At 37.8% G+C, this 21,758-nt stretch overlaps 5 protein-coding genes across 5 annotated transcripts; all 5 read left to right on the top strand.

Moving 5' to 3' along the window:
* The first annotated feature begins 846 nt into the window (after window positions 1-846).
* On the top strand, window positions 847-3,738 carry LOC103949385 (NADPH-dependent aldo-keto reductase, chloroplastic). Its single transcript, XM_009360497.3, has 7 exons — window positions 847-1,227; window positions 1,363-1,413; window positions 1,901-1,977; window positions 2,098-2,185; window positions 2,458-2,733; window positions 2,916-3,143; window positions 3,436-3,738. The coding sequence occupies exons 1-7, from the start codon at window positions 1,108-1,110 to the stop codon at window positions 3,517-3,519; spliced, it is 924 nt and encodes a 307-aa protein (XP_009358772.1). The 5' UTR covers window positions 847-1,107; the 3' UTR covers window positions 3,520-3,738.
* A 2,132-nt stretch (window positions 3,739-5,870) lies between these two features.
* On the top strand, window positions 5,871-8,553 carry LOC103949384 (NADPH-dependent aldo-keto reductase, chloroplastic). Its single transcript, XM_009360496.3, has 7 exons — window positions 5,871-6,162; window positions 6,268-6,318; window positions 6,798-6,874; window positions 6,964-7,051; window positions 7,465-7,743; window positions 7,876-8,124; window positions 8,292-8,553. Exons 1-7 carry the CDS (start codon window positions 6,043-6,045, stop codon window positions 8,376-8,378), a joined length of 951 nt encoding a protein of 316 aa, XP_009358771.2. The 5' UTR covers window positions 5,871-6,042; the 3' UTR covers window positions 8,379-8,553.
* A 1,075-nt stretch (window positions 8,554-9,628) lies between these two features.
* LOC103949387 (NADPH-dependent aldo-keto reductase, chloroplastic) lies at window positions 9,629-12,560 on the top strand. Its single transcript, XM_009360499.3, has 7 exons — window positions 9,629-9,821; window positions 9,923-9,973; window positions 10,454-10,530; window positions 11,107-11,194; window positions 11,511-11,786; window positions 11,922-12,170; window positions 12,334-12,560. Exons 1-7 carry the CDS (start codon window positions 9,702-9,704, stop codon window positions 12,418-12,420), a joined length of 948 nt encoding a protein of 315 aa, XP_009358774.2. The 5' UTR covers window positions 9,629-9,701; the 3' UTR covers window positions 12,421-12,560.
* Window positions 12,561-13,556: 996 nt separating this feature from the next.
* On the top strand, window positions 13,557-17,013 carry LOC103949388 (NADPH-dependent aldo-keto reductase, chloroplastic-like). Its single transcript, XM_009360500.3, has 7 exons — window positions 13,557-14,539; window positions 14,649-14,699; window positions 15,042-15,118; window positions 15,262-15,349; window positions 15,675-15,950; window positions 16,105-16,353; window positions 16,586-17,013. Exons 1-7 carry the CDS (start codon window positions 14,420-14,422, stop codon window positions 16,670-16,672), a joined length of 948 nt encoding a protein of 315 aa, XP_009358775.2. The 5' UTR covers window positions 13,557-14,419; the 3' UTR covers window positions 16,673-17,013.
* Window positions 17,014-17,339: 326 nt separating this feature from the next.
* On the top strand, window positions 17,340-19,123 carry LOC103949390 (uncharacterized protein At2g39795, mitochondrial). Its single transcript, XM_009360501.2, has 3 exons — window positions 17,340-17,702; window positions 18,274-18,584; window positions 18,691-19,123. The coding sequence occupies exons 1-3, from the start codon at window positions 17,424-17,426 to the stop codon at window positions 18,848-18,850; spliced, it is 750 nt and encodes a 249-aa protein (XP_009358776.2). The 5' UTR covers window positions 17,340-17,423; the 3' UTR covers window positions 18,851-19,123.
* The last annotated feature ends 2,635 nt before the right edge of the window (window positions 19,124-21,758 follow it).

Here is a 21,758-nt window from a genome sequence, read left to right as displayed (position 1 = left end):
TTTTGTATCAAATCAGTTTTATAGAGAAATTAAATACAAAAATATTGAGCTCTGTGTAGTAGATAATTTTCGTTGTCTTCAGTCTTCACGTAAAAGTAGCTACAAAACAATCAAAATCAAACACTAAAGCCTCACGCACCCATGAGGAGTGGCCAAAATTTGGTAGAGATGAGTATATAGATAAGGGATGTGATAGGTATAAATAGGGTATAATTAAGAGATAATATCTTGGAAAGATGATAAGAATATCCCTAATTGATGGGGATAGGGATTCTTACTTGAAGTGTTGATCTTCATTTAGGATTGTATTAAGGGTAATGCTAGGAGACTAAATTTAGAGACAAAGTTTTGCAAACTAAAAGACATGAAAGTTGATGATTAGTTTATTACTTAAAATAAATATACTTACATCATTATTTAATTTGCAAATTTAGTCTCACTAGCATTACCCATATTCCTTCCTTTCCTCTTATCCCCTATCATTATGTGCTACTACAGGCTGAATAAGGACTGATAATGTCACTTGCAAGTTGAATAAGGACTGAGAATTGGGTAGTATCACGCACAAATAAAGATGAGGGAAAAGGGAGGAATGAGTGGGGTGGGGCGTAATAGAAGAGATGACGGGGATGAATCTGGGTTCTTTATTTAATAAGTAATGTTATACTTATTATCTATTTTTATCATCACTTGTACCATTTCTCGAATAAAAGTAGAGCCCGTCAACATATACGGGTCTTATCTCTAATAAAGACGGTACAAATAAATGGTAAAAAAACTAAAAATAATATTTTTGTTGTTTAATTAAAAATAAATAATAGGTGCCATAATTGGTACTCGAAACTAAGCAGGTGAACCCGTGACCAAGAAAAATTTCTCCAACGTCACCCCATCTAGGAAAGAAACCCGTGCCGGAATAGAATATCTTCACATGACGGGAGATTAATTTAAGCTGAACGAGCTGAACGATCTCCCATTTCGTGCCCAACCGAAACGCAGTGGTTCGTAAGCTTTAGATAATCTGTGATTAATCTAACTACTAATCACAATTAGTAGTTGCAATCTCAAATCGCAGCAAGCACACAGACAGAGCGAGAGAAGCTAAAAATGGCGAACGCAATTCGGGTTTTTGAGTTGAACACCGGCGCCAAGATTCCTTCCGTCGGCTTGGGCACATATCGCGCCGATACTCATGTCGTCAGCGACGTCATCACCGCCGCAATTAAGGTACAGCTGCTGTTTTCTCAGTTTCTCAATCATTACTAATTCTAAATACTGATCAGGAAGATTAAATTACGTGCTTATAATTTGATTAGTCTGAGCTGAATTTTGAGTTGTTTCCTGTGGGCTCTGTGTGTGTAGATTGGGTATCGTCATATTGATTGTGCTCGGTTGTATGGAAATGAGAAGGAGGTAACACAAGAATTCATGCTTTTGTTTCTTATCAACTTTTTGCTGGAACATTTTATATTGTTGGGTACTTTCTTCTAGAAATTGTTGTTTTGGAGAAGAACTTACTGAAACGGGATCCAATGTGGCGGTATTCCAAGCAAATTACGCACAGCTATCTAGAAAATAAATGCATGATAGTATGTAATGGTTTGGGATACAACCACAATGACATTTCCGTTGTAGGTGAGAAATTGGGTAGGCGGCCGTACCCAAGTTTTTTCTCTAGTTGTAGATTAGTTTCTCCAATTTTTCTTCGATGGTCTAGCTACTAGGTAGTACGGGAATTGAACACTCAAGATTGAATTGTGGAGATACTATTTTTTCTTACTTACCAATCTAATGGGGTAATAAAGGCGGACTACTCTCAGTAGTCTGGACTATTAAAGACTTACCTTAGTTTCTCTAGTTGTTTTGAGACTTTGAAAAACTTTGTGGTTTATGTATATAGATTGGTGGTGCTCTGAAAAAGCTATTTAATGACGGTGTAGTGAAGCGTGAGGACATATGGATCACCTCCAAACTCTGGTTTGTTTTCACCTTCGCTTAGATGCGTGATTTCATACTCTGCTCACAAGCTAGTTTGCTTGACTGTCAATTATCATGGCCTTCACCATCACATTCTAGTTAAGATTACAATTAATGCAGGTGCAGTGATCATGAACCAGAAGATGTACCAAAGGCAATTGACAAGACTTTGCAAGACTTGCAACTTGACTATCTGGATCTTTGTCTTGTATGTCCTCCACCTTTAATCTTTCCCTTTTTAGTTTTGCATGCACCAAAAAGATGTCACCAGAAAGCGATCCTTCATATTTCTGCTTTACTATTTTGCTTTTGGAGGTAATAAATGATCAAGTAATCACATGCCATGTAATAATCAGACTGAATTTGAAGAGACTGAGACTTTGGGACCTTCACTAGCAAACCTATTAAGTTTTGATGTGTTCATAGAGAGTATTTGAGTTGTTCATTTGCAATCGAATGCGACAAAAATCTTTGGTATAGGTGCACTGGCCAGTGAGCATGAAGAAAGGGTCAGTTGGCTCTGATCCTCACAACCTAACCCAACCTAATATACCCAGTACATGGAAAGCAATGGAGGCACTCTTTGATTCTGGCAAGGCCAGGGCCATTGGAGTCTGCAATTTCTCTTCAAAGAAGCTTGGAGATCTGTTGGAGGTGGCACGAATACCTCCTGCAGTTAATCAAGTGGAATTGCACCCTCACTGGCAGCAACTAAAGCTGCACGCTTTCTGTAAATCCAAGGGAATTCACTTAACTGTGAGTATGCTGATATAAAGTCTTTTGTTGTTCTTATAGGTAGTAATATCTCCTCAGCAGTTATCTACTGTTATACTACTGATGCCATGACATAAACTTGTGCGAATGCATTGAAAACACAATGTACTAGTTCTCAATCTTTGCCGCAGTGGCTAACTACTGATATATTTGTCCTATTCCAGGGATTTGCACCATTGGCAAGGAACAAGGTCCTTACAAATCCTATTGTGAATTTGGTAGCAGAAAAATTGGGCAAGACTACTGCCCAAGTGACTCTTCGGTGGGGGCTGCAAATGGGCCACAGTCTAGTGCCTAAAAGCACAAATCCAGAAAGGATACGGGAAAATTTTGATATTTTCGATTGGTCTATACCTGAAGACTTGTTTGCCAAGTTTTCTGAAATTAATCAGGCAAGTGCCTTTCCCCCTTCTTTTCATTCCTTATTTCTCGTTCTATTTGTCTTAGTTTTTGCACTTGATTGTCATTATAAGACAACCTTCTGTCAGTCAAGTTTGTTCGATGTATCATTTGAATGACCATATTGATTAGGCACTTGTAAGCTGTGACTTTATGATAATTTGCATATTCGTAGTTATTCGACCTTGTAAATATGAACTAGAGACATTGGTTTTCTAGTATGCAAAAGGGGTTTAGTTTCTTTTGGATGATTGAATTCAATGTTCTTTTTGATTGATCATGCAGGAGAGGCTTATTAAAGGTACTGGTTTCGTGCATGAGACTCTAGGTGCATACAGGACCGTGGAAGAACTATGGGACGGCGAGTAATGAGCAGAACCTTGATGTTAGGAATGTCTTCAGTATAGTAAGTCGGGGAGGATTATCCTGTACGTGAAGATATTGCCGAAGGTCGAAAATGTTGCATCTGTTAGGTGTTGAAATGGTGGAACTGTTCACTGTTGCTTGTTCAATTTTCTTTCCGAACATGCATTTTTTCTCATCTCTGTACAATGTTACAGAAACCAACTAGTGGTGGTCCGATTTCTCTGCCTTGCCTTAACAATGGCTCTCATAGTCTTTCACAGTCACGTTTGCTTCTTTTGCAGAAAAGGAGCCTAGGGGTGAAAATCAAGGTGCAAATAACACTGGCCATTTCTATAGGAAATTAGGAATGTATTCATGATTGTTTTGTGACCAAAACAGCAATTTTTCTTCAATGCTACATAGCATTGGATAATACATATAATAATAGTTGAAACTGAAAATAGAATATCAAATAATTGTATAAATCAAACATAATATACTCACGACACTAAATGCTACATAACATTAAAGCCACATCCACTAAAATTGAACACAAACAACAATTTGCTATGTTCTCCTGTATTATTAGTGCTATGAAGTTCATTATTATTATTTTTTTAATGAGAATAATGGGTCTCAAAAGAATTTGAGACGTCTTCAAACATTATAAGGACAAGTGTCATTTACCAAATGTTGATTCATATTAAATTTTCTGCTTTAACAAACATATCTCTTCTTCTTCTTTTTCCTTTTTTTTTAATAAAAGAGGGACAACTGATATTAAACTATAATTATATACTTTTTCTGAACTTGAATGAAGCTAGTTGGGAATTGCATAATCAAGTATATTCGCAGCTTATAAAATATATCTCAATCAGTGTTGTTGGAATATTTTAGTATGACCATTGTTCAACTCCTTTAGTCCTTACACTTAAGGAGTCCATCTGTTATTCTCCTTAACCGCACGTTAGACTATATAAAAACAGAAAGTTATGCACACATATCGAGTAATTATCTATTTCTAAAGAAGCAAAACTTCTAACATGTAAAAATACCAAGTATTTTATTCTAAATATTCTCCAATTCATCAACCGTGACACTGCGGTGGATTATTTGCTACTACTGCTGCTGCCACTCCCCCATCATCCTTCCCAATCAGTTTGTTGAGTTGCTTTTCCTTCAACTCGCTTTTCCTCTTGGACTAGTTGTCTGTGGATGCGAGGAGCGAAGGGAAGAGAGAGAGCTTCGGTAGGGTTCCTCAAGATTCTGCAAGAACACTTTTCTGGAGAAACATAGAAGGTTGCAAGAGAGAGGTAGAAGAGGAGGGCACAACTGATGATAGAGAGAAAGAAGGTAGGATTGGAAAATTGAAAAGTTCTTTTTTTTTACTGTTCACCCATGTTTTACCAAAATAGTTGTTTTGTTTAAGCTGCTATTTCCAGCTTCTGGTTTTCAGCTTTTTTTCACCCATAACTTTGAAAAAAAAAAGACTGATTTAAAGTGTTTACCAAACACTTAAAATGCTCCAACTTTTTTTCATACCCACTTTTTAAAAAAGTTAAGCAAAGCCAAACCAGGACTAGTTTGGGATTGTTGTGCTGTGAGAATAAACAGTTGTGAAAAAAAAGTAGACAAGTGTTTGGTAAACTATAATGCTAAAAGTGCTTATAGCAAAAAAAAACAATGTCAGAATATTTGGTTAACTTTTATATAAAACTGATGTGACTGTATAAAATGACTAATAAGGACATTAATCATTCATAGAAGAATGTCTAATTTATCAGCAAATCACATAGAAAAAACAACAATCATTCATAGAAAAATCATAGATTGCAAAAACACATACTAAAATCCATATCTTTATGTATCCAATTTTTCAAAATAATAGAGAGGAAGATGACTTGGCTTGCTGGTGGTCTTCCATATTGTTGAAGAAGTTCATCATCGTCGGTCTCATCACTCTGAAACTTAAATTATCCAGAATCGCAAATCACTAATACAAAGTTATATAAAATAAAGTCTTACATGTAACTTTTGTAACTTAAAGGGTAATGAAATTGAATTAAAAACTGGTTTGACTTTGACACCCCTCCAAAACTCACAAGACATCCCTTATCCATTCCAGTTGTCGAGTCCCCTAGAAAAAGATCGACGTCCTTTTTTTTATGACTTTGGATAAAATGCAAAGAAATAACTGGTTGATAACTCCGCCACGTGTTTTACCCTTGGCCACTCGATGACTGGCTTTCACTACCAAAGGTGGGGTATTCCATACTAACGGCTCAGATCTTCCTGTGCCGTCTGATACCAGGACCAGTGGAACACTACCACATTCCGAAAGTGGAAAGTAGTCTCTTGGCAAGCAGCCGTAAACGATGACGTATCGGCTTCCGTCAATCAGTCGTAAACGATGACGTATCGGATTCTCTCCCGCCGGCTCCTTTATCTTTATATACGAGCTTGAAGTCGCTTTCCATGGAGATCACTCGCTGCCTCTCTCTCTCTCTCTCTCTCTCTCTATACACTTAACTCTCTCGCTCCGGAGAAATGGCTGACGACATTCGTTTCTTCGAGCTGAACACCGGCGCTAAGATCCCGTCGATAGGGTTGGGGACCTGGCAGTCCAGCCCTGGCGTCGTCGGCGATGCGGTTCACGCCGCCGTCAAGGTATTTTTCTTTCCCTTACTTTACTCATATCATTTTGTGTTTCTTCTAACTGAAAAATCGAACATTTGCGGTAGATAAGTGAATTTGTGGTTTTAATAATTGCAGGCGGGGTATCGGCATATTGATTGTGCTCAAATCTACGGCAATGAGAAGGAGGTAATTGCACTTGCTTTTTACTAAGTTAGTTATTTAAGTCCTCGTTTGTTAACTATTTCGTTTTTAGTTTTTGGATTACGATTTTTGTGCTGGAGAAAAGAAAAAGAGTAGAGAAAAGTGATGGAGGGATCTGTATCTAACAGAATTAATAAGGAAAACTAAGAACTAAAAACGAAATTGTTATCAAACGAGCTCTGAACATTTGTTGCAGGTTCGTTATAGGAGCGCCATTCGTCTTTATGTGTTTAATCATGTTAAGAAAATTGCTCCCAGCAACTGCAAACATTAGGGTTTTAACTGTTTTTTCTTTTCTTTTCTGAGAGCTGATTGATTGCCTTGCATTGCCTCTTAAATTGAATTAATTTGCGGGCATTTCTAGGCATTCAAATCCAGATAAAAGTTGGAATTATTCATGTTAGACTAATTCTTTGAGTGGTTACCAGAATTTGGTTTAACCAACATGTTTTTATTTCTTGTAGATTGGTTTGGTTCTGAAGAAACTGTTTGAAGAGGGCGTGGTGAAGCGCGAGGATTTGTGGATTACCTCCAAACTCTGGTTTGTTTAATGCTAATTTAACTGAGTACTAGATCTTGAGGAATTTCCATGAGGGCGTGATGAATACTGCTTTGGTTGTTTATCCACAGGAATACTGATCATGCTCCAGAAGATGTACCAGAGGCATTGGACAGGACTCTGAGAGACTTGCAACTGGATTATGTTGACTTGTACCTTGTACGTATTACCTGTCTAGATCTTGCTCTCGAGTCATGCCTGTTAGAGTCTGATACTAAATTGTACACATTTTGTTTTATAATTTAGTTAGTGCCGAGGTCCTTTTGAAGGAATGGAATGGTAGCCTGTTTTCCGTAGTGTGATCTTATAAGTTACCTTCATTTTGTTTTATAATTTAGTTAGTGCAGAGGTCCTTTTGAAGGAATGGAATGGTAGCCTGTTTTCTGTAGTATGATCTTATAAGTTACCTTCAAATGCATTGATTCCTTCTGAGTCTGGCTATGTTACCTGCATTTTGCCTATACATTATCAGGTTAAAATCATATATAATCAACCTCATCATCTTAAATTCGTTGTGGTATTCTGTGGACATTATTATGCTGTAACTGATGAACCTGCTGAAAATTTTGAAGATACACTGGCCAATCCGGATGAAGAAGGGGTCATCAGCAAGTTTTAACCTTGAAAACTTTATTGACCCTGATATCCCTGCGACTTGGAGAGCAATGGAAACACTCTATGATTCGGGAAAGGCTCGAGCTATTGGTGTAAGCAATTTCTCCACAAAAAAGCTGTCAGATTTGCTGGATATTGCACGTGTTCCTCCTGCTGTCGACCAAGTGGAGTGCCATCCTTCGTGGCAGCAGGACAAGCTACGTTCTTTCTGTAAATCCAAGGGAGTTCACCTTTCTGTGAGTATGCAAATACTGAATCGCATTGTCTGTCTTGAGTAGTTACAACATACCTGTCTATAATTGCGTAATAGTTTTATTTAATTTGCTTGGCATGTTCAAATGGGAGATAATCATATATTTTGCTTTCAGGGATATTCACCACTGGGCTCTCCTGGAACAACATGGATCAAAGGTGACGTCCTTAATAATCCGATTCTTGTGACAGTCGCTGAGAAATTAGGCAAAACTCCGGCACAAGTTGCTCTTCGTTGGGGACTGCAAAAGGGTCATAGTGTTCTTCCCAAGAGTACCAATGAAGCGAGGATCAAGGAGAACCTTGATGTGTTTGGTTGGTCTATCCCAGATGACTTGTTCGCCAAGTTTTCTGAAATTGAGCAGGTAAGTCGTCACTGGAATTGATTCTTCTCTATTCTCACTGCTATTAGTGCCCCTAACTTACCTACGGAGAGGATGCCAGTTGTTGCGTTATCCCGAGCGAATCATGCACTAATAATTTCTATCTAGTCTTTTCTCCCAACTAACTACATTGATTTCAAATTATGCAGGCAAGACTGATCAGATGGCTCTCACCTGTTCATCATACTTCTGGTCCGTACAGGAGTTTAGAGGAATTCTGGGACGGTGAAATATAGATTCTAGAAAGACTGATGAATCTTTAAGTGGTCTGCTACATGAAATGTAATAGTAATGTAATATTAAAGAATAATGTAGATTGTGATATGTAACGTAATAAGAATGTAACATTAGAGAATAATGTAGATTGTGAACGTCTACAAACATTAAAAAGATAAGTATCATTTACCAAAAGTTGGTTCCTATTAAAATGTTCTGCTACAATATGCATATATCTCAATCACAGTATTGTCGAACTATTTTTGTGTGAGCGTTGTTTAACCGTTTTAGTCCTTACACGTAAGAAGTTATTTGTTAACAAAAAGTTACACACACATGTCGAGTAATGATTCGTTTGTAAAGAAGAAAGTCTTTTACATGTAAATAAAATCTAGTATTTTATCTTAATATACCAAATTAATAGAAGATTTAGGTGAAATCAGTTCTTCAACCGTGACATTCAAGATCACTAGTACAACGCTATATAAAAAAATGTTTTACACATAGTTTTGTATTAACTACTCATAAAATTATAAATAAAAGTGCGTTCCATAAAAATTTCTCTTTAAAATTAGAGAATATCACAAATAAATAAATATTCAAATTCAAAACGCAATGAATTAAAGTAAACACACCATCAACGACAAAGATTTCAGCTATTTAGTTTGGGAAAAGACTAGTTTGACTTCGACACACCTCGAAAATTCACCATGCATCCTTTCCCTTCCAATTCCAATTGTAGAGACTCCTAGGAAAAGATGGACGTCCTTTTTGAGGTCTTGAATAAAACGCAAAGAAATAGCTTGTTGATAACTCCACCACGTGTCTTACCCTTAGCCCCACGATGACTGGCTTTCGCTACGCAAAATCTACTGCTACCAAAAGTGTCATATCCCATATCAACGGCTCAGATATCGCGGTGCCATCTGATACCAGGACCAGCAGAGCACTAACCACATTCTTCCGGAAAACGGAAAAAGTAACAGTGCCTTGTCAAACGGTCGTAAACGATGACGTATCCGATTCTTTTCTGTCCGTCTTCAGAGCACGTTTGTATGTGTTTTTAAAATTAAAGTTTTCAGATAAAATATTTTTTTTATTTCAAAAGCATTTAAAGTACTTTTTAAAAGAAATACATAGCTTGTGCTTCTTTTAAAAAAAAACACTTTAAATTTTTTATTTTAAATTTACTTATTTTTATTAAAAATTAATTCCTAAAACATTTTTACCGCTTTCAATCATTTATTGAGTGCATCCAAACAACGAGCTTTTATGTAAGAGCTTGAAGTCGCTTTTCATCTAGATCTCTCTCTCTCTACATTTCACACTCTCGCACCGGAGAAATGGCGGACGACATTCGCTTCTTCGAGCTGAACACCGGCGCTAAGATCCCGTCGATAGGGTTGGGGACCTGGCAGGCAAGCCCTGGCCTTGTCGGCGACGCAGTCCACGCCGCCATCAAGGTACTTTCTTTCCATTGCTTTACTCATTATTTTGTGTTTTTCTAACTGAAAATTCGAACGTTTGTGGAAGATAAATGAATTTGTGGTTTTAATAATTTCAGGCAGGGTATCGGCATATTGATTGTGCTCAAATCTACGGCAATGAGGAGGAGGTAATTGCAACTGTTTTTACTAAACGAATTCCTCGTTTGTTAACTATTTCGTTTTTAGTTTTTACTTCACGATTTTTTAAGTAGAGATAGAGAGAAAATACATGCGCCATGCGGAAAAGAGTTGAGAAAAATGAAGGACGGATCTATCTGTAACAGTATTAAAAAGAAGACAAGGAATTAAAAATGAAATTGTTATCAAACAAGCTCCAAACATTTGTTGCAGTTTTCATTAAGGAGCGGCATTCGTCTTTATGTGTTTAATCATGTTAAGAAAATTGCTCCAAGGAACTGTATAAGTTTTTTTTTTTCCTGAGCGGATTAATTGCCTTGCATTACCTCTTAAATTTAGTTACTTTACGGGCATTTCTAGATATTCAAGTCCAGTTAAAAGTTGAAATTATTCATGTTAGACTCATTCTTTGAAGATGTTGGAGTGGTTACCAGAATTTGGCTTGACCAACATGTTCTTATTTCCTGCAGATTGGTTTGGTGCTGAAGAAACTGTTTGAAGATGGTGTGGTGAAGCGCGAGGATTTGTGGATTACCTCCAAACTCTGGTTTGTTTAATGCTAATTTAACTGAGTACTAGATCTCGAGGAATTTCCATGAGAGCGTGATGAAGTACTGGTTTGATACTGAGGTTCTTTTATAAAAAGTGGGTATTAAAAAAAATTGAACTTAAAAAGGTGTTTGGTAAACACTTAAAAACAACTTATTTTCACAGTTTTGGATGAAAAAAAAGCTGAAAACGTGAAGCAGCACAAATGAGCTTTGAAAAAAAAAGCTAAAAATGTGAAGCAGCATAAAAGTTGGATTATATGTTAAATGTTGGATTATGATTTCTTGTTAAATGTTGGGTTATAATTTCTTGTTAAACGTTAGATTATATGTTTAAGATAAATTTTATAAATAATTTTCTTTTAAAAATAAAATATATTTAGTAATTCACCTTTATTTGTTAAGAAAATTAAATTAATGGCACGTCTAGTATTATACCATTTTTGGTCATTTCACAGTCACAGCTGTTTTACATAAAGATTTACCAAATACTATAATACTGTTTTTTTTTTTTCAAGCACAACAATACCAAACCAACCCGAAATGGAATGACTGTTTCGGTTGTTTGTCCACAGGAATACTGATCATGCTCCAGAAGATGTACTAGAGGCATTGGACAGGACTCTAAGAGACTTGCAACTGGATTATGTTGACTTGTACCTTGTACGTATTACCTGTTTAGATCTTGCTCTCGAGTCATGCCTGTTAGAGTTTGATATGAATTGTACGCATTTTGTTTTAAAATTTACTTAGAGCGGAGGTCTTTTGAAGGAGTGGACTGGTCATCTATTTTCCGTACTATGATCTTATAAGTTAACCTTCAAATGCCAATATTCCTTCCGAGTCTGGCTATGTTACCTGCATTTTGCTATATCTTATCAGGATAAAATCACAGATAATTAACCTCATCTTGAATTCATTGTGGCATTTTGTTGTTGTTATTAAGCTGTAACTAATGAACCTGCTGAAAATTTTGAAGATGCACTGGCCAGTCCGGATGAAGAAGGGATCAGTAGGTTTTAAGCCTGAAAACGTTATTGACCCTGATGTCCCTGCAACTTGGAGAGCAATGGAAACACTCTATGATTCGGGGAAGGCTCGAGCTATTGGTGTGAGCAATTTCTCCACAAAAAAGCTGTCAGATTTGCTGGACGTCGCACGTGTTCCTCCTGCTGTCGACCAAGTGGAGTGCCATCCTTCGTGGCAGCAGGACAAGCTACATTCTTTCTGTAAATCCAAGGGAGTTCACCTTTCTGTGAGTATGCAAATACCGAATTGCATTGTCTGTGTCTTGAGTGGTTACGACATAGCTGTGTGTACTTGGGTAATTGTTTATCTAATTGAACTTTGGCATGTTTAAATGGGAGATATCATATATTTTTGCTCTCAGGGATATTCCCCACTGGGCTCTCCTGGAACAACATGGATCAAAAGTGAAGTCCTTAAGAATCCGATTCTTGTGACAGTCGCTGAGAAATTAGGCAAAACTCCTGCACAAGTTGCTCTTCGTTGGGGGCTGCAAAAGGGTCATAGTGTTCTTCCCAAGAGTACTAATGAAGCGAGGATCAAGGAGAACCTTGATTTGTTTGGCTGGTCCATCCCAGATGACTTGTTCGCCAAGTTTTCTGAAATTGAGCAGGTAAGTTGTCACCGGAATTGATTCTCTATTCTCGCTGCTGTCAGTACCCTAACCAACCTTCAAGGAGGATGCCATTATTGCGGTATCCCGAGCGAATCATGCACTGATAATTGCTATGTAGTGTTTTCTCCTAACTAACTACATTGATTTCCAAATTATGCAGGCAAGACTGATCAGAGGGTCCACATATGTTCACGATACTTTTGGCCCCTACAGGAGTTTAGAGGAATTATGGGACGGTGAAATCTAGATTCTAGAGAGGCCGATGAATCATGAATGCTTTCGTGGAAGAGATTCTGGGAGCATTTTTTATGTAATAGTTATGATTAGTGTGACCGTTTATGTCCTAAATAACGATTAGCTTGATTACGCTACTTGCAACTTTCAGCATTTTGCTTGTCTTGATTGCCTATTGCTCAGCATTGGCTTGACGGTATCTATGTTTGGTAATTATTTTGTTAGTTTTTGGATTTTGTTGAGTATCTCACAACCAATTGATTTTAGATCGAATGTTCATACATTGTTATCACACCATCCATTGAGAGTTGAGAAATTGACCAAAATGATCAGTTTTTCAAGAGTTTTTTAGTCTTCCGTAACTGATAGTTATATCGTCAATATATGATTACAATTTCCCTATTTTCTGTACTGGTGGGTGATTTTTCTTAATTATTTGGTGGACTACATACATAGCTAAGCTTAGTCTATATATATGTATATATAAAGGGAGAAGGTAAACAATTTGAAGATTTCATAATATCTAAATTCCCCTTCTTCCATTAAGACTATCATTTGCCTATACATTTTGTGTGTATGAACACATCTTTTTAGAAAATGAGGATGGGGGTGGGGTTGTGGGAGGTTTTTTTTTATTTTTTTATATTGGAGGTATTTTAACACCACTGGTAGGTGAGACTTCAATAAAAAACAGTAAAATTTAGACCTGTGAAATTACATTATTACCCATCATTTTTTTTTGTGTGATAGAAAACTAATTTGTCTTTTCACCATCTTTTGATTGACAAAAAAAGTTTCATTAATTACTAGAGATTAAAAAAATCACGTATGTGAGGGGTTACGTTCATTATTTTTTAAAGAATATTTTAATAAAAAAATACTTAAAAAAAGTATAAATTTAAATCTATATATAAAGGGAGAAAGTGAAACTTAATTTTCGACCATCTGATCGAATGAATTGAAGAAGATCAATGACAAAAAATTAACAAAGTTTGTTAGAAGTAAAAATGAGTGTGAATATCACTTTTCAAAAGAAAGTCACGTAATGAGAGTGAAGATTGTTACGTTGATTATTTTTCAAAATATTATTTTTTAAAAACAATTAAAAAAATGGCAATTGCCAAATATGTGGCAAGAGGTAGTTTTCAATTAAAAAAGGGATTGGGGAAAAATTGGATTTCAAAATTTTCCTTCGACCAAACCACCAATAGCTTCCCGTTTGTACATTTCGTCACCGTCGACCCTCGCCGTGGTAGTGGTCGGTGGAAAATTTGTCCTTTTTCTTTCTATTTTTTCCTATCCCTCCTTTTGCTACCTTTTCCCCCATCTATCCTTCTTGATTTACCCTATCCTTTAAACCTCATGGGCGTCCATCTTCTTCGACCACTTTCGACCCGGTTTATTGTCAGCTTTCAACGCATTTTGATGCGATCTTTCGATTTACGGTGTGTAAAGTTCGGTGGTCACACCGGCTTCGAGTGTTTACAACACACCTCCTTCTCTCTGTATGCTTTTGTTGACAGTGTTGTTCGTGGTAATCCTACGGACTTCTATCAATTTCTGGCTGAGATCGGTGCGGCGCTTGTGGCTAGGCGATGGGGTATTACTTCATTTCATCTCCAGTGCTGCTTGGTTGGAATTGCGGCGTCTATTGTGGAAATCAAATTGGGTTGATCGGGAAGAACTATTGCGGCGGTGGTAGGAATTTGGAACGTTCTTTGCTCCGTATCAAACTTCGGCCATTTGGTTGGGCTTTTTTATGTTAGCTTGGGCGGCCCCTTTTTGTTCTGTTTATATTTGTTTGTGGGCCCTTGTTATGTGAATTAGTGTTGCAATAAAATTTTGTTCCCTACGATCCATCCAAAAAAAAAAAAAAAAAGAAAGAAACCAAAATCGGATTTCGTTTAATTCCAATTCCCACGTCCCACCTCCCCAAAAAAAAAATAAACAGAGCGCCAAGTTACTGTTCACTGCTCCATTCCACATCACTCGATCTTCTGAGAAATCGAGAAATGGCGGACGATATTCGTTTCTTCCAGTTGAATAACGGATCTAAGATCCCCTCAGTAGGGTTAGGGACCTGGCAGTCGAGCCCTGGCCTCGTCGGAGACGCCGTGGCCGCGGCCATCAAGGTCTTCCTCTTTCCCCGCTTTCAGTTTTGATCAATCTCGACCTTTGATTTGGTGAACTTATCATTTTTCGATCTCACTAACAAAATGTGACTTTTCTAACAAATTACAGGCAGGATATCGCCATATCGATTGTGCTCAACGCTATGGCAATGAGAAGGAGGTCATTTGAGTTGAATTTGGCTAAATTATTACATTAATTTTTTAGTTAATTTCCATTAATTATTTTATGTTTTTGTTCATTTCTAAAATTGCTTCAACCAAAACGTAAACTTTCCCTAACCTAATTGATTGCATTCACCTTTGTAAGTTTGATTATATGCCGGTATCCTTATGACTCGCATTTTCAATTTTTTTTTTATTAATCAACAATCGTCATCCATGATATTCGAACTCATAATCTGCTAAGTGGTCATTGGCTTGCGTATTCGATTCTAGTTTGGATTATTAATGTTTTATTCTGGCGATTTGAATGTGACAAATATGTAGTTTTTATTTCTTGTAGATTGGTTTGGTTCTGAAGAAGTTGTTTGAAGATGGCGTGGTGAAGCGCGAGGATTTGTTTATTACCTCCAAACTCTGGTTTGTTTCAATTTTTAATGCTAATTTCGCTGACAAGGAGATACAATGAGTTATAAATTGTATTGTTCAGTTATGATTTGGCATTATCTAACCCTTAGTGTCTGCTTAATTTCGTAGTTTCTAAAAAACTAGATGGTCTGCAGGTGTACAGATCATGCACCAGAAGATGTATTAGCGGCAATGGACAGGACTTTGAGAGACTTGCAGCTTGATTATGTTGACTTGTATCTGGTAAGTGTTACCTGTTCAAAGCGTATTCTCTAGTTATTTCTGTTAAGCTCGGCGCAAGTCAATGCCAAATTGAAGGTGTAATACTGATTGGAACCGATGCTTCTTTAAAAGACTACAATTTCCATTTGTTTGCCTGCCATCTTTGAATTTGTTTGAAAGATCGAAATTACTTCCAAAATTATCTTTTTCAGTCTGGTTATGTTGCCTGTATCTAGGTATAAGATAGCGGGGAAAAATTATAGATAATTAGCATTATTGTGTTGAATTTGTTATACCTTTGTGGCCATTACTCAGCTGTAACTAATGACCTGCTGAAAATTTGAAGATGCATTGGCCAGTCCGGTTGAAGAGGGGGTCAGCAAGTTTTGATCCTGAAAACCTGGTTCAACCAGATATCCCTTGCACTTGGAGAGCAATGGAAACCCTCTACGATTTGGGTAAGGCTCGAGCTATTGGCGTGAGCAATTTCTCTACGAAGAAACTGTCAGATTTGCTGGATGTGGCACATATTCCTCCAGCTGCTGTCCAAGTGGAGTGTCATCCTTCGTGGCAGCAAGGCAAGCTACATTCTTTCTGTAAATCCAGGGGAGTTCATTTACAGGTGAGTATGCAAATATTGAATGACATTTCAATGCCAAATTTCTTATTTCGTTGACATTTCTTGAGGGAGTTACCTATATAATTGGGCAAGAATTTAATTTACATAGTCAGCAAGTTAGCTCGAAAATTGAAGTAACTGCATACTTTTCTTTCAGGGATACTCACCACTGGGTTCTCCGGGCACATCATGGATTAAAGGTGACGTCCTTCAGAATCCAATTCTTCTCATGGTCGCAGAAAAACTAGGCAAAACTCCTGCACAAGTGGCTCTTCGGTGGGGACTGCAAATGGGGCACAGTGTTCTTCCTAAGAGTACTAATGAAACAAGGATCAAGGAGAACTTCAATGTCTTTGGCTGGTCTATCCCGGAGGACTTGTTCACCAAGCTTTCTGAGATTCAGCAGGCTAGTAGTTACTGTAGTCGGTTTTCTATTCGCTTTGCTATGGTTATCCTTGCCAAGATCTTATTTCATCATCTAGGTCTAAAGCAAGAAACACATTCCACCTTAAAATATCCAACTTCTGTTCTTCCATTTGCATTATTCTTCGAGCTCGTTTTGTTTTCAGGGCTCCGGAAGTGTCCTGATTGTCTTTACACCTAATTCCTAAGTTTTGCTTTGATGTTCAACTATGCAGGCAAGATTGGTTAGAGGGACTCAATTTGTTCATGATACGTATGGGGCCTACAGGACGCTTGAGGAATTGTGGGACGGAGAAATTTAGAAGTCCGGATGAGTGCTTCAATGGAAGACAATCTTGAAGCAATTTTTCAGTTTCTTCAAAGTAAAGAGTTTGGATTTTTTCCGGCCTGTATGAATGTAGCGAAATGAGTTTCGCCAAATATACACAAACAGAACCGGTTGCAAAGGCTATTGTTCAAGAATAATACTTGGGGTGAGCTCAAGCTTATGTTTACATATGGGCTCTTTTACATTGAATTTTTCGGTATGCTCCTGTGTAATATATACACTAGGATTTTTGGTTGTTCAAATTTGGCTCCTATTAACTAATGTCTGACGACCAAAATCTTGTTGCCTAATAAAATCTTCGTTTGGATGGTGCTATCCACACATCCTTTTTACCTTCCACACACTTTTAATTTTCAGTCGTCGGATTAAATGAATTGAAAAATATCAAAAGACAAAAATTAACAAAAAAGGTGTGGTAAGTAAAAATAAATGTGTAGATAACACTACTCTATATTTTTCATACAAAAAAAAATTATACGTTAAACTAATCTAAACGTCATAAAAGTAATTTAAATTTAAGTGCTTAATGATAAACACACCGCTCTAATTTAATACGTTGAAGCCCACGTCTTCTCTTTTACAATTCCGATTCCAAAGCCATAGGCCCATAGCCCAGTACTACATTACATATTGCATCTTCCTAAAACCCCAAGCAAAAAGACAAAACCCTGCTGAAATTGCAAAACCCTAAACCAACTGAATTTTCAGTGCTAGCCGGACCTCAAATGGCTCTCTTCTCGATGCTCCGCAGGCCGTCCTACTCCGCCCTAGCCCTCGCCGTCCGCTCCATCCGCGCCGTCGGATCTGCACCCACCTTTCACCGCTCGATCTCCACCATCCCTGCTTTCAGCCCACAGCTCCTCCGGAGAAGCTTTGTTCCAGTTCATCGATTCTCCACGGCCACGGCCACGGCCACCGCCGTGGAGCCGATCGGCGAACAAAGTCTGGTCGAAGTCCTTGAGTCCGAGATCAAGTGTGCCCTAGACGTGAAACCCAGAAAAGCCGTAAGCGTATCAAAATTGCTGTTTTTTACTTTGAAGTTGCGTTCTTTTTTCGTTTGGTTAAAAACAACTTAAAAGAACATCTCTTGAAAACAGGTTTTTATTTTTTATTTTATTTAAATCCAAAAATTTGTATGGTATTGAACTCAGAAACTGTTTTAGATCTTAAAATTAGGAAAGTCCCAGTCTTTGGTCAGGGAAGTAAGTTAGGATCTCATTGGCAACTACCTTCCCCACCGGCAAACTAAATGGAGCTACGGCGGAGTCGAATCGACGCCGGCGGTGGACCCAAATCGACGCTGGCAGCGAAGATCACAAAGAGAGATGAGTGAGTAGAGGGTGAGAGTCGGGCTATAGAGTTTTTGGAGGTAGTTAGGCATTCTTTTTAAGTTATTCTTAAATTCAGTTTTGAAAAACAGGCCAACCAAACATGAATTTGAGTTTGAAACTCAAAACTCATAACTTGTTTTTGAGTTATAACTGTATTTGGATTGAATACCAAACGGGCTCTAAATTTTTTTAGTTATTGAATGTTGGGTAATTTTTTTTTATTTGTATGATCTTCACACTTTAGGAGGTCCCAGAGAAGTTTCCTTTTGAAATAGTGGACAATCCTGGAGACCAAACCATTCTGCTCAAAAGAGAATTTGAAGGCGAATCCATCCAAGTATGTGTCGATATTCCTAGTTTTACCACAGATGATGAGGACGAGTGGGAAGACCCCGGGATTCCGATGGTTGTGAGCATTTCCAAACCAAATGGACTGCAACTGGAGCTTGGTGTTTCTGTCTTTGAAACTGAGATTTCAATCGATAGCTTGTCCGTCAAGCAGCCTGAGCTTTCTTCCAAAGAGCTTGATTATGCTTATGATGGACCTGAATTTCCGTAAGCTTTGTCTCAGTGGATCATACCTTTTGTTTGCATTGCGTAGATTCTGATGATGGTTTCATTCTGTTCTGATGTGCTCTGTTTTTTTTTCCTTTTCCCTCAGCGACTTGGATGAGAAGTTGCAGAATGCTTTCTACAAGTATCTCGAGGTTCGAGGGATCAAGCACACCATGGCTGAATTCTTGTATGATTACATGAGGAACAAAAACAACAAAGAGTTCCTGATGTGGTTGAAGAACGTCAAGCGTGTTGTTCAGCAGTAAACGAAAAGAAATGGAGCTGTTTCCTGGAGCTGTATCAGTTTGAGAACCTCTTATTGATACCGTTAGTTAAATAAATAGTTAAGTATAGTAGATTGAGAAGATTAGAACTAGGTCAAATATTGTTAACTAGTTAATCAGCGTGGATGGTATTTCGATACCTATTAAGAATTGTAACGTATTACCTGGATCAACTACAGTTCCGTATTAACTGGATGGTATTTTGAAGTGCCTGTTTGGAAGTTGTTTAGAATGATTATAAGTGCTTTTGGTTTTGATACCGTTGTAAAAGCACTTGAAAGTGCTTCCTGAAGGTGTTTCTCCAGGCTGTTACTGCTCAGTGTTCGCATTACTTGGCAACAAAATTACCAAAGCTCTCAACTCTTGCCTTCCTCTACCTTGCCCTCAACCTACTGTGACCGAAGACAACATAATGTACTCGTATAATACTAACGGTATTGTACGACACATGTTTGGCCGAGTAGCAAATTGGCGTGTCCGCATTAATATTCAAGGACACAGAAGAACCAAATTGACTCTTTGTAATCGGTCTGTGCGTCACCTAGACCGCATTTTTCTTCTAATTTGAAGTCATTTTTCTTAGTTTTCTTAGTTTTACGGTTAGGGAGTAATGATTGATCATAATTTTTTGCCATCAAAATCTGTCCAACACATAGCTCATGCATCATCTTCCAAGAAAAACTTTTGGACATAGAAAGCACAGGTGAGTTGCCTCCGAAATCTTGCATCTCTGTCATTTTTCCCGACGTTCGATCCAAATAGCTAATGTCTTTTCTTCAGTTCATCACCCACCTGGTGTCTGAAATTCATATTCAAAGTTTAAATAATATGATTGGACTATGTTACTGTAGGTTTCATCTCAGTTCTGATTGCATGTTCAGTGCGTAGATTATGGGCGAAAACAAATCGGAAACCTTGTATTTTGATCTGAATCCGGGAGCTAAGATTCCATATTGGTCTTGGACATGGAAGGCTGAACCGGGCTCGGTCAGTCGAGCTGTCATCGCGGCAGTCAAGGTTCATTCTCCATATAAGCTATGGTATGTGTTCATTCTCTTTCTTTTAATTCGTCGTATCTCTGACTGACGAAGAACTTGGAACAATCAAAATTATGTTATTCGCAAAAACTTATAATCTTGACGCCAAACAAGGCCTTGTTGAAAACTTAATAATGTTTTTTCCGTCTGTGTGACATCTACAGGTGCAGCGACCGTTCCTCAGAAGATATCTCCAAGGCACTGAGCAAGACTTTAGAAGATCTGCAGCTTGATTATATTAATCTATATCTTGTATGCAACAAGTACTTTATATAAGCAACCTCAACATTTTGCTAGACTAACATTTTCTTCCTGAATTTGGAATTCCAATAACGAAGAATTTTAAATGGTTATGGTGAACATTCTTCTGCAGATACACTGCCATTTCGTACAAAGCCGGGCTCATTAGGTCTCACTCAGGAAGTCATGGCTTCATTGTGCCTTCTAGAGACTTAGAATGCAATGGAGGGCCTGTACGCATCTGGTCAGGTGCGAGCAGTCGGGGTGAGCAACTTCTCGTCTAAGAAGCTGCAGGACCTCCTTTCTTATGTAAATCAAGTGGAGTGCCACCCTATATGGCAACAACCGGCTCTTTATAATTTGCGAAAATCTGCTGGGATTCATCCATCGGTAAATTCTATATGCCAACTTGAGAAATTTTCTGCGCAGGATGTCCTCCCTCAGTTTTAATCAATATCATCAATTTTGATCTCATTTATTGATTGGGTTGATAACTTAATGATTTAGGGTATATAATGGTTCTTTAAAGCCTTAGAGCCAAAAATGTGATACTTAAACCAAAAATCGAAACAGTCAAGTTTTCCGAGACTGGAAATCTAATGTCTAAGCTCTAATGATAATTCTACACCAAAACAAATGTCTAAAAATGGTCAAAGTTGAAGAAAATTGAGTAGAAGTGAGATTTTCTCGAGGTATCATCCACAGAGATGGACTGATACCACTTCGAATGTTCAACATTCATCTGATACCAACTTCAAATGTTCACCATTCATTTTAATTTTTAGAAAACTGAGCAGCTTATTATTTGATCGAAAACTCTTCCTCTCCCTTCAGGCATATACTCCTCTGGGTTCTCCAGGGGTTTGGGTGAAGAGGGAAGTTCTGAAGGATCCTGTACTAAATGAAATTGCCGAGAAACTCAAGTAGTCAACCGTGCAAGGATGTCTTCGTTGGGACATTCAGGGTGCACAGAGTGTCCTTCCAAAGAGTGTAAATGAAAGCAGGATCAAGGAAAATCTAAGCTTATTCGACTGGTCCATTCCACCGGAGCTCTTCTCGAAAATTTCAGGACTCCACCAGGTTTGTATAACACATGCTTAGATACATCCCTCAACACATTTTATCACATAAAACTTTCTACTGACATTAACTTGCTTGTCTGTTATGCAGCAAACGCTCCTACGGGGTGATTTCGTAGTCCACGAGAGCTTGAGTCCTTATAAAACCGTTGAAGAACCGTGGGATGGTGAAATATGAGCTCTTTAATTCAATTTGATCCATACAAGTTTGTCGATTTTCTTGCTTTCTCTGCCACATTTTCAGATGGAAGAAACTGTATTTGTAGTACTACGATCTGCTTTTATGATTCAAATCCGTCCTATACGATGGCAAGGCAAACCTTTTGAATCATCGAATGATAACTAGTATTGAAACCGGATGCGATTTCATGCACCTTAGTTAACGATTTCATGCACAGTTAATACAAAATTTGAGAGACTTGAATGCCAAGCATTTTGCTTGAATTATCTCATTCAGTCATTGCTCCAATCCAACTTGAAATGACAGATTGAAAAAGATTAAAATGGCAACAATATTTCAAGGTGAAGTGATGA

The sequence above is a fragment of a genome, unplaced genomic scaffold, assembly GCF_019419815.1.
Source record: "Pyrus x bretschneideri cultivar Hongxiangsu unplaced genomic scaffold, Pyrus_bretschneideri_v1 Contig2, whole genome shotgun sequence".
Taxonomy (NCBI): domain Eukaryota; kingdom Viridiplantae; phylum Streptophyta; class Magnoliopsida; order Rosales; family Rosaceae; genus Pyrus; species Pyrus x bretschneideri.
The sequence above is the reverse complement of the archived record's forward strand: the minus strand, read 5'-3'. Positions and strand labels throughout refer to the sequence as shown.

What these genes read in the sequence shown, in the direction of transcription:
- LOC103949385 (XM_009360497.3), top strand. Translation starts at nt 1,108, where the DNA reads ATGGCGAACGCAATTCGGGTTTTTGAGTTGAACACCGGCGCCAAGATT. An exon ending in TCATCACCGCCGCAATTAAG is followed by an intron (nt 1,228 to 1,362) that starts GTACAGCTGCTG and finishes CTGTGTGTGTAG; the next exon opens with ATTGGGTATCGTCATATTGA. An exon ending in TGTATGGAAATGAGAAGGAG is followed by an intron (nt 1,414 to 1,900) that starts GTAACACAAGAA and finishes TTATGTATATAG; the next exon opens with ATTGGTGGTGCTCTGAAAAA.
- LOC103949384 (XM_009360496.3), top strand. Translation starts at nt 6,043, where the DNA reads ATGGCTGACGACATTCGTTTCTTCGAGCTGAACACCGGCGCTAAGATC. An exon ending in TCTACGGCAATGAGAAGGAG is followed by an intron (nt 6,319 to 6,797) that starts GTAATTGCACTT and finishes TATTTCTTGTAG; the next exon opens with ATTGGTTTGGTTCTGAAGAA. An exon ending in ATTATGTTGACTTGTACCTT is followed by an intron (nt 7,052 to 7,464) that starts GTACGTATTACC and finishes AAAATTTTGAAG; the next exon opens with ATACACTGGCCAATCCGGAT.
- LOC103949387 (XM_009360499.3), top strand. Translation starts at nt 9,702, where the DNA reads ATGGCGGACGACATTCGCTTCTTCGAGCTGAACACCGGCGCTAAGATC. An exon ending in CAGTCCACGCCGCCATCAAG is followed by an intron (nt 9,822 to 9,922) that starts GTACTTTCTTTC and finishes TAATAATTTCAG; the next exon opens with GCAGGGTATCGGCATATTGA. An exon ending in ATTATGTTGACTTGTACCTT is followed by an intron (nt 11,195 to 11,510) that starts GTACGTATTACC and finishes AAAATTTTGAAG; the next exon opens with ATGCACTGGCCAGTCCGGAT.
- LOC103949388 (XM_009360500.3), top strand. Translation starts at nt 14,420, where the DNA reads ATGGCGGACGATATTCGTTTCTTCCAGTTGAATAACGGATCTAAGATC. An exon ending in CCAGGGGAGTTCATTTACAG is followed by an intron (nt 15,951 to 16,104) that starts GTGAGTATGCAA and finishes CTTTTCTTTCAG; the next exon opens with GGATACTCACCACTGGGTTC. An exon ending in AGCTTTCTGAGATTCAGCAG is followed by an intron (nt 16,354 to 16,585) that starts GCTAGTAGTTAC and finishes TCAACTATGCAG; the next exon opens with GCAAGATTGGTTAGAGGGAC.
- LOC103949390 (XM_009360501.2), top strand. Translation starts at nt 17,424, where the DNA reads ATGGCTCTCTTCTCGATGCTCCGCAGGCCGTCCTACTCCGCCCTAGCC. An exon ending in ACGTGAAACCCAGAAAAGCC is followed by an intron (nt 17,703 to 18,273) that starts GTAAGCGTATCA and finishes TTCACACTTTAG; the next exon opens with GAGGTCCCAGAGAAGTTTCC. An exon ending in TATGATGGACCTGAATTTCC is followed by an intron (nt 18,585 to 18,690) that starts GTAAGCTTTGTC and finishes CTTTTCCCTCAG; the next exon opens with CGACTTGGATGAGAAGTTGC.